Here is a 17,604-nt window from a genome sequence, read left to right as displayed (position 1 = left end):
GATCAAGCAACACACAGCCTGTTGTCACATCTAAACACGAGACACTTTGAACTGGACAGTTCTGGATGTTGAGCATCATAATCCATTATAACTCGGAGAACCGTGTCGTCTGTACAGTGACGACAGCAGAGCCTGTGATTGTTACCAAATACAGCTCCCTGCATCTGATGGGCTCTCAGCGGGAAACAGTTCAGGTTCACCTTGAATCAGACTGTGTGACAAGGAGCCAACTGTCAGAGCTAACAATGCTTCTTTCACCTCGACACAGCTGCTGTCAAGACAAAACCTTAGCACACGTTTGAAGGGGGGAAGTTTCTCTTTGCTCACATTAGAGTTTAACACGAGCATGTACACGGTGACTTTGAGTCATTTCAACTGGTTTTGGAAACACAAGTGCGTTATGGAAACTCCAGCACACATAATTCTGTACATTTACACATTTGAAACACAAACTAGGTAAGAACATATTAAGTGCATTTACACTCATTTCAATGTAAAACACCAATTTCTATCAGATCAGGTGGAAAAGGTCAATCCTGCACTGTGGCAGCCTGAAAACAAACTGTATTTGTTGCCAGTTGTTAAAAATACAAAGGCTGAGAAATACGAGGTCGAAATGTTGAGGAATGAAGACGTAAAATTCCTGAACAAAGACTCAACAGGTTTCTCACATTGGACTCAGCATCCTAAATGTGATCAAAACCAGGATGCTGATACAAACACACGTGTGTTTCATGGGTAAAGAAACAACATGACTCTTCTTATTTCCACTGCCTTTTCTGATGATATTTTCAAAGCATCAAATGAATGATTTACTTGTAAACAGATTAACATTTGAAATGCCCCCATGGAGGACAGTAACAATTTGTGTGCGTGTGCGCCTGTGAATGTGTGTGTGTGTGTGTGTGTGTGTGTGTGTGTGTGTGTGTGTGTGTGTCAGTATCAGTAGTCCTCTGCAGTGGTCTTTCTCTGCAGTGGAGGCTGTTATGTAACCGTGAGGAATGATAAAAAAAAAAAGAGGGGAGGAGGGGGCTCCACTGCAATACTGAGGGAAATCAATCAACACACACATACACGGTAAATTGCATGACTGCAACTCTGGTGATGAATCTGTACATGCTTTCCCTCTTTTACGCACACACACGCACGCACACACACACACGCACACACACACACAGCTGATGTTCCCAGTTGAGCAGCCTGAATAGAGCCCTGACTTCCACCCATCCAACACATTTGGAATGAACTGGTACATGGACTGTGATCAAGACCTTTACACCAAACATCTGTGATGGACGTCACAGACACTCTTCTGTTTGAAGTGGACAGAGGAAATGCCTGCTGCTAAATGTATCATCTGACGGAAAGCCTCGGACCAGAGGAGGCTGTTAAAGCAGCAGATTAATGCCCCCAGATGAAGAGTCACAACATGTCTAATTCTGTTCAGATTACTCACCGGTTTAATATAGCTCTGTATCATTCTCCATTTATAGATTGTGTCAGAGGAACTCATTTTTGGAGTATTTACTGCTTTAGGAATTCAGCAGAGGTTCACTGCTATTCTTTTTACCTTCATTTTTATTTTAAAAAAAGTAAGTAAGTAAGCATTGTATTGGACTTTTTCTAACCATGCTTTTAGAGTTCCTATGGTTTGTCATTCCACCACTGAAATATTTATAAAAGACTTGGTGATACAGATATTCTCTTGGTGTCCGGAGGATGAATCGTTCGCGATCCTCCGACTTTTCCCCTCGCGCCACCACAACGTCGTCATTTGTGATTCCGAGTGAAATGTCTCCACAACCATTTGGTGGATTGTCATGAGATTTAGTTGAGACATTTGTGTTCCCCTCCGGCTGAACTGTGACAACTCTGATCCTTTTCCTCCAGAGCCATGACATTCTCATCAGCCTCAGCTGTATTCTGTGCTTATTGTGAATTGGCTAATATGTGTAAGCATGTCAGCCCCATTCTTTGCCCCCCTGTTTTGCTCCTCCCTCCTCTCCATCTTCTTTCACGTCTGCTTTCTGTCATTTCACACTCTTCTCTCTCGGCTGTCTTTTTCTAATTTCGGTTTCACCCACTGTGTTTGTTTTGTCCTTGTCACTGTTGTGTCACACTCGCTCGCTCCTCTCTCTGCCATCTCAGCAGCAAACGCTCATCACTACTCTCCACACTGTTCTGGCAGAGGGAGATACTCTAGTGCACCTACTGTACGTGGGAGAGCGAGGGTGAGCGAGGGACTGATTCTTTGATGCATGAGGGAGAATCAGTGAACGAGGGAAGCAGAGAGAGGTGAATACATGGTGCAGGGAATCTCACAGAGAGCGATAGAGGAGGAGAGTCTCTGCCATGAAAGACCATGCAGAAATCCTGCATCTGTTTCTGTCCTGCAGGATAATGAGGATACCAGTATATTGGTATATTGTTTGTGAACCTAAACAAAACATGTAAATGAAAGGAACCCTTAAAGAAGTGCATCTTAATATGCACTGAGCAGTTACATTTAAAAAAAATGAATCTCAATAAGACATGAATATAAACATGCAGCTTGTAAAAAATAATAATAACTTAATTGTAGCAATCTATAAGTAATCTTGAACTCTTATTTATTAGAATTCAGCACCTTATCATTTTCCTTCATATAGAATAAGAATAAGGGCTTGAAAACTGCAATTGAGGAAAAATGATGGGTCACGTAACATGAACTCAACAACAACCAATGTCAGATCAGCTGACTAGACATGAAAACCGCCACATAGCGTGTGAAGTGTGTGGAGTGTGTTCAGATGCTTCATAGAGTCGTGAGAGTTCACTCAGCTGAAACTCTGAGGTTCAGTTTAACCTAAGTTTAACCTTATGAGCCACTGGAGGCTTAACACTGATTCACACGCAGCTTCGCTTCCTCCTAAAAACTCATTCTCTATCAGCCTGAAGATGAAAGGGGAGCTTAGGAAGCTGGCAAACAGTAATTACCATTTTTAATTAGAAGGAGAAAGAAAGAAAAAATTAGATGGGCGTTTATTTCACTGCCAGGCGGAGGGTGGTGGTGTTGGTGGTGGTGGGGACGATTTAAGCTCATTTCTGCCACAGACTCGGGCAAAGAACAGTAGTTTATATAACCGACTTACAAAGAAGCTTTAGAGTTTTCAGGAGCATTAGGAAATAAAATGAAATAAATCCACATTTTTTAAGAGAATGGAGTTTTCAAAGTCCGATACTGAGAGGCCCACCTTCAGACTCCCCAGTCCCTGCTCTACTGTATGTTTTGGAACTATAGTTCCCATGATACCAGAAAATGTTCAGTAGCGAAATTTCGCAGCAGCAACTTATTCAATTATTTATCATTATTTCATTTATCAACCACAACGCTGTGGCACTCATCTCATCTGGAAACTACAGGTTCAACAGTGTGAGGAGTTGATCATGAATTCTGTTCGGTCTGATCCATCCCACACCTTAGTCAGCAACAACCTTGCCAGATGAATATGATCAGGTCAAAGTACCACAACATGGTTAAACTTCTACCAGAGTTTAAAGGATCAATTAAAGGAGCATTACTACGTGTTTCTTTCACAGACAGACAGACAGCGCTGTCTGAGAACACTCTCTTTTGATGAGTTTATTGACAGGAAAACTTTAAACGTCTTACAAACTCAAAGACAATTCTGCCAATGAGCTGCCTCAGAGAAAACAAAATGCAAAACCACGGAACAGTCCTCAAAGTCCAGTTCGGCTCTGCGCCGGAGGTTCAGACCAGGAAACACCAACTCTCACGGCGGCAACAGTTTCAGGCAGTTTATACATGTTCATGATATTCACAGCATCATCTCTCTGCGCTGCAGCTGCTCCGGTGCCCTGCTCAACGACACTCCAGCACTCACTGTTCACACGACCACACTGACGATGTCGATGAGACAATTTGACTAAACGTGTCGACCCTGCACGTGCAGTGCAGCAATCAAATCAATTTTATTACGAGTGTTTCTGATTGTATTACTCTATATTACTGTAAAGTGAATATCTTGACTGTTGCTTCCACAAACTAGGACGTCATCTTGGGCTCTGGACACATTTTAACAATTTTTCTTTTTTATATTTCAGAAACTTTAGGGTTTGACTAATTAAAAAAGAAAACAATGAGCAGATTAATAACCGATAATCAGAATAATCATCAGTTGGAGCCATAAAGTGTTGAGAACGATATTCAATGTTGCCTCAAAATGTTGCCGGTTGCATTGATGCCATCACGTTGGTAGTGAAGTAGTCTTGCACCATTAAAACAGTTTAAGGCCAGAGGTACATCAACACTACATTAAAAAAACAATACAAAAAACTAAAAACAGAAATCAAAGTGTCAGCTTTATGGTTTTGAGTATTTACATTGCAGGGTTTTTTTCTTTTTCTTTACCCGACGCTCGAATGCAGAGCGAAGAACCGTGGCTGCTGAAACTTTGGCTCTTGCAGGATTTGAACCTTTGACCCGTCAGTTACAGGACAAGAAAAAATCAACCTTAAAAAAAACACTCAATTATCAATATCCAAATTAAAAACAGTTGGTGAGCTAATTTTCTAACATTGATCAATTTAAAAAAAAAATAACAGTGAGTCCATCAACCAAAGTTGAAACAGACTTTCTTTTTTGCACATAAAATATACACCTTGTGTCCAGAGGGTTCCTGGGATCAGGAACAGTCCTACAGGAATTTAAAAAAATGTACCGTTGTATCATTTATTTGTTTCATTCTTCTGAAAATAGGATTAAGATGGGATCTTCCCCATCGTACACGAGCATACGTCATGAATCGACACTTAACATTTCAGCATTATCACAACTAATTTCATTTATTGTCTTTATCTTTAAGGTACCGTACAAAAAGAAGAAGAAGAAAAAAAGTTGTTGACATGCACATTCTCTCCCTCACAGTCTCAGCGTCGAGCCCACAGACAGTCCCAGAGCTGCAGATGGAGCGAGTTTGGCAGGGTGGATTGTGGGTCGTGTCCAGTTGATTGTGTGTACGTTTGTGCACTGCATTATGCTGTGCTGATTTTGGATTTGTGCGAGAATAATATAGAAGTTTCAATCTAACTTTCTGACATCATATTGAGATTTAAAGTCCTCTATTTCTTGGGCTTAATTCTTAGCTAAAGATTTTTTTTTTTGGTGTCAGGTGACTGACAGGTAGTAAAGAGAAAATGTTCAAAAATAAAGTGAGGGTTTATTCAATCTACAAATTCATGCTTTTTTTATTTGATTGAATTGTACTGACAAAATAATGTTGTGGAGTATTCATAAATAAAAAATATTAATTTGCATCAAATAAAATAAAATAAACAGCTGCCTCTCCATTGTGTATGCTTTTTTTCCCAGAGCTCTCCTCTATGCGCAATAGGAAAATTTAACAAGCAAAAAACGAAATCTGAACTTCTGTGATTTTGACAAAGTTAAACTATGATTACTTTGTTAGTGCACATGAAAAATAAAACTAAAAGCAGATATTAACCGATGCCCTTTTCTAGTGTTGTTTTTTCCCCACCAACTTTCTAGTTGTCTAAACATATGAAACAAGCCACTTCGTATACTGTTTAAAAAGCACTAGATTTTAAGTTATTAGCCTAGTTAAAAAATGTCAGTAGGGGTTTCTTTTCTTTGTTCTACAGTAGAAGAACTTCCAGTTTAACTTTCACTCCCAATATCAGTTCTGTGCTTTCAAAAACTGGTTTGCTGGATCTTCCGGAGTCAAACTGGGTGTTTTTGCAGTGAAAACCTCTCGTGTCCAAACTCAGTCCATCGATGCCTCTGGGAGCACCAGCATTTCCTCATGATCACCAATGTTAATATTTTGTAGCTCATGGCTCACACTGCAGACAAGACAAAGTACCAAACCTCGGCTCCTCCGAGCCAAAAACTACACAAGGAAACGCTACAATCAACTTAACGAACATCCCAACTTCCCCCCAGTGAGACATGCATACACACACACGCAAAAGTTGACTTAAAAAAAAAGTGATCGAATGAAAAAGAATCAATGCACTTTTAGAAGCTGATGAGGTCCAACTGAAACCTACAGATGAACACACACACACACACACACACACACACACACACACACACACACACACACACACACACACACACACACACACACACACACACACACACACACACACACACACACACACACACACACACACACACACACACACACACACACACACACACACACACACACACACACACAGTCTGCAGCAGAGGGTGCTGTTTGGCTGTTATGGTCTGGGGCTTTTACAGACAAGGTAGAAAAAAACAGACAAACACTGATAAAAAAAAAACTAAAAAAAACCAACTCCCATGAGTCTTTGGGCTCTTTTGAAACACTCTCTCTCCCATATCGGGTAGTTCGTACCGAGTGAGGGGGCGGTGATGTCAGCAATGCAATGACATGACTTGATCACAGATCAACCGATGATGTCACTCAGTAAGCCCCCATCTTCCTGACTGAGTCCAGTGGAGTGTTGAAAAAGAAGTTACAGGAAGAGACTGCCCTTCTTTCTCCCTGTAACAGGGGGTGGGGTGGGTGGGGGTATTACGGAGGTCAAGCAAAGGTCAAAGGGTGAAGGAGCAGGTTAGAGAGAGAAAGACTGGTTATGTAACCCAGCTCGTAGCCATCGCCACCTCTCGAAACGAAAGAAGAGAGAGGAGAGAGGAAGGACAGATGGTAGAGAGAGAGGAAGGAGAGATGGTAGAGAGAGGGAGCGAGACAGAGAGAGAGAGAGAGAGGGATAGCTAGCGGTTGTTCTTGGCGGCCTCCTTGGCAGCCAGGATGAGAGGAGTGAGACTGGAGAGAGGCTTCGCCATCTTCAGAAACTGATGCTGAGAGAGGAAGAGAGGGAAGAGGAGGGAAAAGGAAAGAAAGAGGTGGAAAGGGAACAGAGAGAGAGAAAGAGTGAGAGAAAGAGAAAAAAATATTTCAGTTCACCGTTGTCTATTTATGTTTTATGAATATGTGGAAATTGATCAATGTTTTAAATGTTATAATGTCCAGAATTAACTGTTGAGCACAAAATATTATTTCTTTGCACATCTGAGTCATTTTGCCTTTAATCTTAATCAGCAGTTTTGCCCTGTATTCTTTTTTCTTTTTTTCTTTTATTTAACCATATAAGAAGAACAAATTGAATGTTCAGTTAAGACTAAGGAATGAATTCAGAAGCTGCAGTACCTGCAGTAGTTCTTTAGCCGACCCTCTCTTCTCCACGTCCATCTCCAGACATCGGTTCAGGAAGTCTCTGAATGTCGTTGACAGTTTCTCCGGGTTCTGCAGCTCTGGCGTGCCGTTGGTTGCTATGAGATACAGTGCCTAGGCAACACACACACCAACAACATGTCAGCCTATGGCCCATGAAGCACATTCAGATATGGGGACACATGCTTAAAGCCAGTGAGTATTTTCATTGTATTGTATGTTATTTTTAGAGTTGTGTCCGACCCTCATGGGTTCACAAAACGCCAAAAGCACAGTTTCCTTGATCAAAATATTCACTCCAAACTACTTATTTTACAGCTCGGTCTTACACAAATAATCTGCCTTCTCGGCACAACTCAACTCAGGTTTTTCATAATCGTGCAGACAGAAGAAATTAACATAAAAATAGAGGATGTTTCACTAAAAATGACATCCCTTATGTCCTCTAAACACGACAGCAAAAAGTGAGCCTCATTCTCAATTTCATCGAGCGCACACTACAAACAAAGGCTGTCCTCTGAAGTGGCATTAAACCTGTTGGTCTGTCGGTCTGATGGCTAATGTGTTCCTGAATTTAGCTGTGCACATAGGGAGCTTTTCCTTTTGTCTTAAGGATCCACCCTGCATCTTCTTCTTCATGAGACAATAAGTTTGTAGATTTTGTTTAAAACCACATATCAACAGGCCATTCTTCTCTATACGTGAGACACATTGTGTTCAAAATCTCCTGCATATCACAAAGTTACCGGTTCTGGATTGAAAATAAAATGAAAAGGTTTTCAACTCATTAGCTCAGAGAAGTTGAAGTGTCCCAGTTAAATATACTTTCAGTGAATCTTTGATCAAACGTGAAGCATTTGACATTTATGTCTGATGTCCGGATTGTTCCCGTCCTACATCTCCAATAAAGGCCAGAACTGAAGTACATTTATTAACTCCCTAGAAATATTGGATAGCTCTCTGGTGTACAGTGGTGAGTGAGCAGGGTTTGAAGATCTTTACTTTGGTGCCATCAAGTGGTGGTTTTAAGAATGAGACTGACAAACACTGCTATGATAACATGTACCATACTTCCCTGCCCTGCATATTAAAGCTCCCTGATTTTAAGAAAACTTGATCCCGTTTGAGGAAAAATACTTTTTAAAGATACTTTCCTGTAGGGAAATGTTCCCAAAGATCCCTTCAGTCCAGGAGATCGTGTGCTGAGCGTTAAGTGCAACCAACTAACTTCAAAAGACTCACTGTGAACTCACTGCCCTTAAAAATTATTAAGGCTATAAACGCAAAGCGACAGTTTCTGTAAAACAGTGTAGTAACACTCCTACTATCTCCATTAAAAAATGAGTCTCATTTTGTGAACACGCAATTGTCTCAAATCTAAGACAAAGACTTTACTGTCAAACTCAAGTCACCAATAGTCAAATCTCACCCTGAGGGGGTTTTCATTCAGGTACGGCGGCTCCCCCTCCACCATCTCTATGGCCATGATGCCTAGAGACCAGATGTCCACTTTGGGACCGTAGGCTTTACGGGTCACGACCTCCGGAGCCATCCAGTACGGAGTCCCGACCATGGTGCTGCGTTTACTCTGCTCCGGGGTGATCTGAGCGCAGAAGCCAAAGTCGGCTGGGAGGAGGAGAGTGGAAGAAAATTAGTCCGCTTCTTCACAAACACTTATTTATAATAAAAAAAAACTGACTGTCAGCCTTTATTTACAGACTTGAACAAAAGAATCAGATCCAGAGCCTCCCCCCTTGGTCCAAATGAGAAACTACAACAACAATCCTCACTGTTGTACAAAGCTAGTAGCAATATTCCAACATACATTAAAAAAACAAATACACTGAATTAATAATTAATAGAGTTAAAATCATATGATGACTGACTGAGTTTGACGGAGCCGTCCATGCCCAGCAGGATGTTGTCGCTCTTTATGTCTCGATGGATGACCTGGTTCGAGTGGAGGAACTCCAACGCCTGGAGACACTGAAGGGAGAGAGAGAAATAATATGGATTTAATTAATATCTCCAAAATGATCTTGTAAAAATGTGAAACGCTTCTGGTATAATTAGAAAACTGAATTTTTTTTTTTTGACATGGTGGCAGCAAAACCCTGCTGTAACCAAAACGGTAACACTTTGTTCCTGGAACACCCTTTAATCTCTCAACAGGCCACAATAAAACTCTGGGAGACGATCCAGCTTCCGAGAGAAATAATTCATTACATTTCAAACCAAAACGTTGTCTCTTACCTCTCTGCACACAGCAGCTATCTGGGCTTCATCCATGCAGGTCTCCGTGACAACGTCAGTCAGCGAACCTCCGGCCAGGTACTCCATCACCACCCACAGCTCGTCACCCACCAGGTAACTGTGGCAAACATCGAGAGATGAAATAATATATCAATACATAATAATGATAATAATATACACATTTTAGCATCTCCCGTCAGTCAGAGGGGACTAACACGCTGAAAATGGATCAAAATATTTCTATGTCTGATTTTAAAGGTTAAACTGAGTCATCCACTGGTTTATATTGTTTGTGTTCCATTGTATGTTTATTTGAGTCCTAGCTTTTATTATTTTGCTATTTTATACTTATCTCTTATTTGAGTTGTTACATAAATTTTATTTGTTTGCTTTTTCTCTGAATACCTAGTCATTGCCCTGTGAAATTTTATTTTTATTTTCCTGTGTACACTGGTGCGTTCATGAAGAAGGGATTGAGATGACTCTCATTGGATCACTCTTAAAATGGATGAATTAATTAATTGCTGGATGCAACTTGGATAAAGGCAAAATAGGAAAAGTCCTTCTTTTTGTCAGTTCTTTTAAAGAACCTCACAATAAATCAGTGACAGTGAAAATGTTGTTTCCGTGGTGATGACAAGGTTATCACCAGTCTTGCATATGCCACAATGTCTCTAAGGACAAAACAGGTAACTACGGCAACCAGACGCCCTCTCCCCCCACCAGGGGGAGAACCTTCAGGGGTTACCATCACAACAACAAGACTGAACCTGATGACCTCTCGTACGTGATGAAGTCCTTTACCAATACTTCACCCATTCTGCATAACCACATGCAAACTGTATAGAGCTGATCAAGATCTGCCGTTAATTATATATAATGATAGTATACTAAATGTTAAAGGGCTTGGTAACAACGTTGTTGTTTTTTTTGTTGTTATCGACATTTTAAAAAAAGGATTTGAGTAATAATAGAAAGATCAGGGCCTTAATTAGTGGCTGTTTTGGTTGGGAGTTTACATTGGTTTTGAGCCTTTGGAACTGTGCACCATTAGTACAGATAAACCAAAAATTGAAAAAAAAGAAAGGTTCCAACCAATGCTGCCAAGCTCTGAGTGAATCGTATGAGCTAGAATGCTCTGTCTATGAAACCATTAAAAATCAATGAGAAGGATAATCCAGGAAAAATAAGGGACTGGAAGTCAGAAACTGTCAGAAAAACTGTCATGGTAACGCTGTGGACTGATAGTTGTGTGTGTGTGTGTGTGTGTGTGTGTGTGTGTGTGTGTGTGTGTCTAACCTGTCCAGGTAGTTGACTATGTTTGGGTTTTTATTTTCCCTCATCACCAGAATCTCATTGATGATCAGTTCTTTCTTCGGCTGCTGCTGCAGGTTCATCTGTTTAATGGCAACCTGGGAGAAGGGAGAAACATTTGACTGGTCACTGCGGTGGGACTTTTATATTCATAAAAATAAACCAGGCAGACCTGGTATTGAGCCGGAAACATTGGAGAATGTGGGGAGGAGGACAAGAAATATGGGTTTATTAAGAGAAAATGTGACATTGAATAAAAGACAAGAGGATGAAAAGGAAAATAGTAAGAAAGTGAAGACAGACGTCTGCCAGAGAAGCCAGCGAGCGTCAGTGAAAGGCTGTTAGGCAGCATTAAAAACTGAGCACACAGACTAATCCTCAGAGACTGAAACTGAGGAGGATTAGGCCGACAGACGGGCTGAGCTCCTTCAAATTTAACCTGAAAGTCACAGTTGTTGAAGCCAGACTTAAATCCAGTTACTGTCACAATGTCCTCACTGTGCAGACCAGATGAACTGACTGCTCTCCTCCCTCGAGTCTCTTCCTCGCTCTTCTCTTTTTTATCTCACCTGATTTAAACTTCCTGTCAAGCCTTCAACATCTATCTATATTTTCTTAAGAAAGGCATTTTGTGTGAACGTTGTCCAAAACTTGGTCTAGGAAATTAATTTTTGACTCACTGCATTTTACTTTCCTGCCTTTCAGCTAAGATTCGGTCTGTCTGGATAAACAACTGTCAAGTTAATTTAATTCCTCCTTAACCTTTGACAGTGTCTCTGCAACTAATTGGGAGCTTTTTTGTGGTTACTGTATACAGTCAACCACCTACTTATGCTGTCCTTTATACTTAAATACATAATGAATGTAAAGAAGGGTTGAAAGCACAATCTTTAAATTTGAGTCTTTACAAAATGTTATAATTCTGTGGGACTTCAGTCCAGCGTTTTTGTCCCAACAGAGATCCAGGATGCATTTCCATGAAATCACAGGACATTCATGTCAGTATTCTCCAGTTGTTGTGGAGTTCTTTCAGTCCTGTTGTCATCACTTTGTGAGTGGCAAGCTGTAAGCTGAAGGAGGAAAGAGAACAGTGGAAAGTATGAAGGAGAATAAATATCACTACAAACCTCCTGTCCTGTAGCGATGTCGATGGCCGTGTACACCGTCCCAGACGCCCTGAAACCAGAGAGCACGACAAGCCACAGGTCAACATTAAGCTGTATGCCATTATTTATTTTTTGGATGAAATCGTCTATCATTTCTTAAAGGTCATGAAAGGTCATAATGAAAAGAATCTATTACTAGTCACAAGAGACTTGACATCTCAGCCACGGTGGATTTGTGTCTTACCCCTGTCCGATCTTCTCAAAGCGAGTATATTTCTTCTTGGGGTCTCCGACACTTACAATCGTCCCTGAGATAAACAAACAGGGAGAAAGAAGCAAAAACGCACTTATTGATTATTGATTGCAACAAACAAGAAAAAACAAGGATCAGCAAGAGGGCAAGAAAAGGAAACCAGGCCCTGTAATCCACAGCTGAATTATAATTATATGTTCATTTTATATATCACGACTGAATTCGAATGGATAGAAGAGTCATGTGTCTTTCTATCCATCCTAATTCTACTCTATGTTCATCACACTCAGGTCAATGCAGCATGCTGACTGGGAGAGAGAGCAGAGAGAAGAGAGGAACAACAGACAGAGGAGAAGATGGAGAGAAGGAACAAGGGATGAGACAAAAATTAGAAACAGAAAGCTAGATAGAAAGAAAGAAAGAAAGAAAGAAAGGAAGAAAAGAAAGAAAGAAAGAAAGAAAGAAAAAAGCTCTTTCTTTAGTTCTCAGAATCCACAGAAGGAAAGTGATCACGACAAAACTTGGAGTCACTCTGGAACCGCAGGAGACTGGACGATGGAAAGAGAGCAGACGACCAATCAAACGTGAGGACTGGACAGAGGGGGCGGGGAAAGTGAAAACCAGGTCTGTCAATCGGAGAGATTGACAGACAGGCAGAGTCCTGGTCTTACCAGCAAAGGGAGACCTGAGCACATCTGGACAGGCGTGTTGCATGGTTTAAAAAATATACAGGCTTAATTCAGGGGTTACAAGCACACATTTGTTTTCATGTTTTCTCTGCATGTGGGAGAGTATCTTCATGTATGAGTCCATTTCATACACTATATGTTCATACCCAAAATGTTCACGACCGCATTTGATTGTTGGATATTTCTAAGATATCTCCAGATTTTGGAGACTGGCTGCAGAGGGATCTGAAGATTATTAATTCATCCATTAAAGTTTCATCCTTATCAGAGGCCCTTTCTCTCCGGACCTGGCTTTGTGGACGTAGGCTTTTGTCATGTTGAAACAGGAAACTTACACAAAACAAGAGGAACACTGTTGTCTAAAATATCAAAGCTCAAAAAGAGCACCAGACAAAAAAATAAATACACAAAAGGTATCGGGAAAGTTGTGTCCATTATTTCGGCCAGTGTGGTTCCTTTGTTTAGTGCATGTATGTAATCTGAATTATAAGTAATATGTTTTAAAAGTACGAGTTTGTGTGTCTGACTGTGTGACTGAGCCTTACGTAGTTTCTCCAGGATCTCCTCGTCTGACATCTTCTTCTTCCTGGTTTTGTCCTGGGGGCGGGGCAGGGAAGGCCCAGGGGCGGGGCTTGCACTGGGAGGGCTGCTGGGAGCTCCGTCTGTAGGCGCGGCGGGCATGACGGCTGCTGCTGCAGCGGCTGGTGGGTTGATGGGGGAGGTCGCAGCATCTTTGGTGGGAGGGGGAGGAGGGAGGGGCTCGATCACTGAGCGAGTGTATATCTGAAAATTTGATTAATGTGAAATTAATAGGAGAATTTTCGTAAACAAACTTTATCATACTGCATGGATGAATTCAATGTGTATATAGTTGTGGCCAGTCTGCATGACATACTGAATCAGAATGATCAGATCCAGACTGCTGCCTTTGCATATATAGTCAAACAATACGACAGAATAACTTAGTTTGCAAAGCTCGGAAAAAGAAAAAACAGGTGGGCTATTGGACTCAGAGTATTATTCTCTATGATTGACACAACTTAACATAAAGTTATCACTTTTTTTGCTAACAAGAGAAGCTGCCTGCAGTGTCTCACAGTAATAAAATGTTCCTCTTAAAAACTTCACTTGAAAAAGTGTAAACGTTCAGTTAACAACATCTTTCAGTAACATCTTTCACATGGGGCTGTTATTTCCCCAATTTATTGCACTTTGTATGAAGTTACTCCAAAAATAAATACAATTACCTTGAGCCAACTGCAAAAACAGACAGTCAGCAGAGAGATAAAGTAAAATGGTATGTTACTTAAGACTGTCAGGAGTGTGTGTGTGTGTGTGTGTGTTTTATGATGGGAGTTCCAGTCAGGAGCACTACACTCATCACCTTGGAAACAGTGGTGGCGCCATGGAAGCAGCCTCTCAACCGCCAACCTGTCTGACAGAGGTGCAACAATGTCTCTGTGTGTGTGTGTGTGTGTGTGTGTGTGTGTGTGTGTGTGTGTGTGTGTGTGTGTGTGTGTGCGTGTGAGAGAGAGAAGTGAGAAGCAGAATATTGTGACAGTAATGAAGCTTATCACTAAGGTGAGCTCAAAAAATGTATTAAAAATGTAAGCATTAGTATAATAAGTATTAGAAGATGGAGGTTCAACTTTTTTGATTTGTTGCTTGAGACACAACTGATGGATAATTATTTTGACAATCAATCGATGCAAAATGCCACCACAGCTCCAGCTTCTCAACTGTGTCGATACTCTCGTTATTTGTCTCATATGTTGGTGAGCTAAATAAGTTTACGTCTTGGATCTTTTTTTGAACAAACAAAATAATAAAAAAAGTTTTTTTCTTTTCGTGAGAATTGAATAATGTGCTTTTGGTGACACTCAATTGCCAGTTTGAGGAACTAAAATAAAACAAATACAACAGTTTTGCTCTAAACCATCTGTGTTTGTGCTGCTGCTAAAATTCATCAACTCTTTTGTTTTTCACAACAGCCATTTTGACATGAAGTAGTAGATAAACCCAGGTGATGTAAATCACATTAATTAAGGCTGAGTGCCTCAACAGAAACTTTATTGATGTGATAAGTAACACTTGTGATTACCTACTAGCTCACGTCAAAATGTGTGTGTATTGATTTATCACCAGCGTTGCAGTCATTCAATTTACTGTGTTTGCGTGCACTCCTGAACAGAGACTGAGAGAAAGAGCTTCTTTGAAAACTGTTTCTAAATGAAAAACCTTGGCTTTCCCCTGTGACTGTCACACACACACACACGTTCATGGTCTTAATAAAGACGTGAAGCATGGCAGGAGACAGGTCCATTTAAAGATTAATAGATTAATGGCTGTGAAAGACAAAGCACGACTGCTACCTGGACTTGAGTAAATTACTCATGTGGGACTGCTCAGGGCACTGTGTGTGTGTGTGTGTGTGTGTGTGTGTGTGTGTGTGTGTCCTTACTGATTTGGTGTGTTCTGGCCGGGGGGCGATCACCGGCGGCGGCTCAGCTTCATCTTCATCCTCGTCTTCGGATACGGTTGCTATGGCGGGCGTCTCTGACACGGCCTTGGCGCTCTGCTTGATGTCACAGAGGGAAAGAGGGAGGAGCCTCAGTGACATCATTGTCACATGAGCTAAAAGCGATACGAGACCCATCATACTACTACGGTCACTTTCACTTCTTATACTGCCTCATCATCTCACCACGCAGAGAATTTCTCCTACTCATCTTCAGCTCTTCCCCTCAGCTCGTTTTTTTTCTCTGAGTTTTACCTCCTTTCTTTCTTCCCTCCCTCTCTTGTCTTTCAACCCGTTTCTCCGTTTTCCTCCTCTCATCATCACCAAGGAGGTCTAAAAGCCCGGCTCATGTCTGGCTTCTGTTGCCACTAGTCACACCTCACTCCATTCCATCCCTCTGTTCCCTCGCTTCTTCTCTGCTCTATCTCCCTCCCGATAGTCTGGTGCTCGGCTGGTGGCCAAGCTGCAGACACAGGGATATGGTGAAAGGAGGAAAAGATGCTGATTCACAATGCAGAGAGAGAGAGAGAGATAGAGAGAGAGAGAGTGAGGAAGATGAGTACATCGTAGGAATGCCATCATCATCTTCATCTCTTTCTCTGCCCTCCTCCCATTTATTCTCACCTTCATAGTTTGGTACGAAGGGAACTTTTTGTTTCAGACAACACTTTCAATGCGGCACAAATAAGAAACGCTGAGTTGTTGTGTGTGTGTATATGTGTGTGTGTGTGTGTGTGTGTATGTGTGTGTGATACAGCAATAAAGTTTATCCTATATTTAAAATGCAGTTGCAGATCAAGTACGTGCAGTCACACACCAGGTAAAATACTGGTATACTTTTGAAATAGAACGTATGTACGTAAAAATATTTAGGACACATGAAGTTTTTCTTCTTGCATATTAATATCTAAATTAAAATGAGATTCTAAATAATAAACCACCGCAGACACAATACATTTACAGAGGAAACCTCATCCACAGGTTTTGTTTCCAGGTTTTTTCCTTTCACTTCTGTTTCTCTCTCTCCCTCTGCCCGTCAGTGGCTCTCTCTCCCTCCCTCTGCCTCCACTCCTCTTTTTAATCTCCTCATCATCTCACAACAGAGCTCTAATTTTCCTTCTCTATTAAAACTTTCAGTACTTGTTACCCAGACAGAATATAGCCAGGCTCCATTTTTTCTTCAAGAAAGTGTTTGACTTTGTTTTTCTTAAAACTTTCCCCTCTTCTAGAAAAAAAACTTTAATGCTAAGAAAAGCAATGATGCCTCCCCACTGAGGCTTTTCCCATCTTGGGTAATAAATGTACAGAAAACTAAAAATAATTTGGGAAACTTGACCATGACTGGGTAAACATACATGATTGAAAAGGCATGATACAACAGAGTTATACAATGACTGCTTCCTCACAGAGTCGTCTCAGTCTGTATGTGGCTGTATGACAGATGTAGTCTTACCGTTGTGGTGGAGGAGCTGAAGGGATCTGCACTTTTATCTGCAGAGGAAAAACACAATGGAAAAATTATGAGAAAAAAAAAACTAAGGAGGAAGAGTGAGATGCAGCACTGTAAAGACCCATGAAACAAACATGAGAGCAAACAGTATACATCACTGGACAGCAACAAAAACAACCAAGCACATCTCATGAACATAAAACATTGATGGACAGTAAAAAGCTGGATTAGCGCTGGGATGTCTTGTTAAGTGCTGCTATGGCTGCAGGTGCGAGGCTTTTGCTGCGCCCCTTTTGCAACTTATGGAGGTTGTAGGCACTTAAGATTTTTTGATTTCTAACCATCACTCAGTCCCACCAGGAAGGACTCTGATTGGTCCCTAAATCTTTCTGCCGTATGAGACAACGACTCCAAACATACAGCTAGACTCATGAAGAACTGTCTTCAGAGACAAGAAGACCCCTGAGCTAAGGCAAAAGGGGGCCCACACCACATATTGATTTAGTTTAGATCTCTCTTCTTCTTCAACATCCTCACTTGACTTTTGTGTCTCTTAGACCCAGTACAGTGTGTGTTTGTAGTGTACTGCAGTGTGTTTGTGTGTGTTTGAATGTTAGTGTACCTGTGAAGCTCATGTATTTCTGGCTGTTGGCCGTTTCCTTTGAGTCATAGAACTTTAAAACATCGAGGACGGCCTGAGGATTCTTCTTCTGCTCCAACTTGGTGATGTTGGATGTCTGCAAGAGCCTGGCCCACTGCTCCGGCATACCCTAC

General features: G+C 41.2%; 1 protein-coding gene across 4 annotated transcripts in view; it reads right to left on the bottom strand.

Annotated features, from left to right (window-relative positions):
• Positions 1–3,567: 3,567 nt before the first annotated feature.
• pak1 (p21 protein (Cdc42/Rac)-activated kinase 1) overlaps positions 3,568–17,604 on the bottom strand; it is a 44,424-nt gene continuing 30,387 nt past the window's right edge. For 3 of the 4 annotated variants that reach the window (XM_035623388.2, XM_035623386.2, XM_035623387.2), the window contains 12 exons: positions 17,453–17,600; positions 16,834–16,871; positions 15,324–15,440; positions 13,408–13,645; positions 12,165–12,228; positions 11,942–11,990; positions 10,800–10,912; positions 9,501–9,618; positions 9,134–9,233; positions 8,677–8,873; positions 7,224–7,361; positions 3,568–6,874 (listed from right to left, as the gene is read on the bottom strand). In XM_035623388.2, the coding sequence (XP_035479281.1) occupies positions 6,788–6,874; positions 7,224–7,361; positions 8,677–8,873; positions 9,134–9,233; positions 9,501–9,618; positions 10,800–10,912; positions 11,942–11,990; positions 12,165–12,228; positions 13,408–13,645; positions 15,324–15,440; positions 16,834–16,871; positions 17,453–17,600 (1,407 nt within the window). In that variant the 3' untranslated portion in view covers positions 3,568–6,787. The remainder of the gene's footprint in view (positions 6,875–7,223; positions 7,362–8,676; positions 8,874–9,133; positions 9,234–9,500; positions 9,619–10,799; positions 10,913–11,941; positions 11,991–12,164; positions 12,229–13,407; positions 13,646–15,323; positions 15,441–16,833; positions 16,872–17,452; positions 17,601–17,604) is intronic. The other variant, XM_035623389.2, reaches the window with a different exon arrangement.

This window comes from Scophthalmus maximus, chromosome 11 (assembly GCF_022379125.1).
Source record: "Scophthalmus maximus strain ysfricsl-2021 chromosome 11, ASM2237912v1, whole genome shotgun sequence".
In the NCBI taxonomy this organism is placed as follows: Eukaryota; Metazoa; Chordata; class Actinopteri; order Pleuronectiformes; family Scophthalmidae; genus Scophthalmus; species Scophthalmus maximus.
Note: the sequence above shows the minus strand (reverse complement) of the source record. Positions and strands in the feature narration are given on the sequence as shown.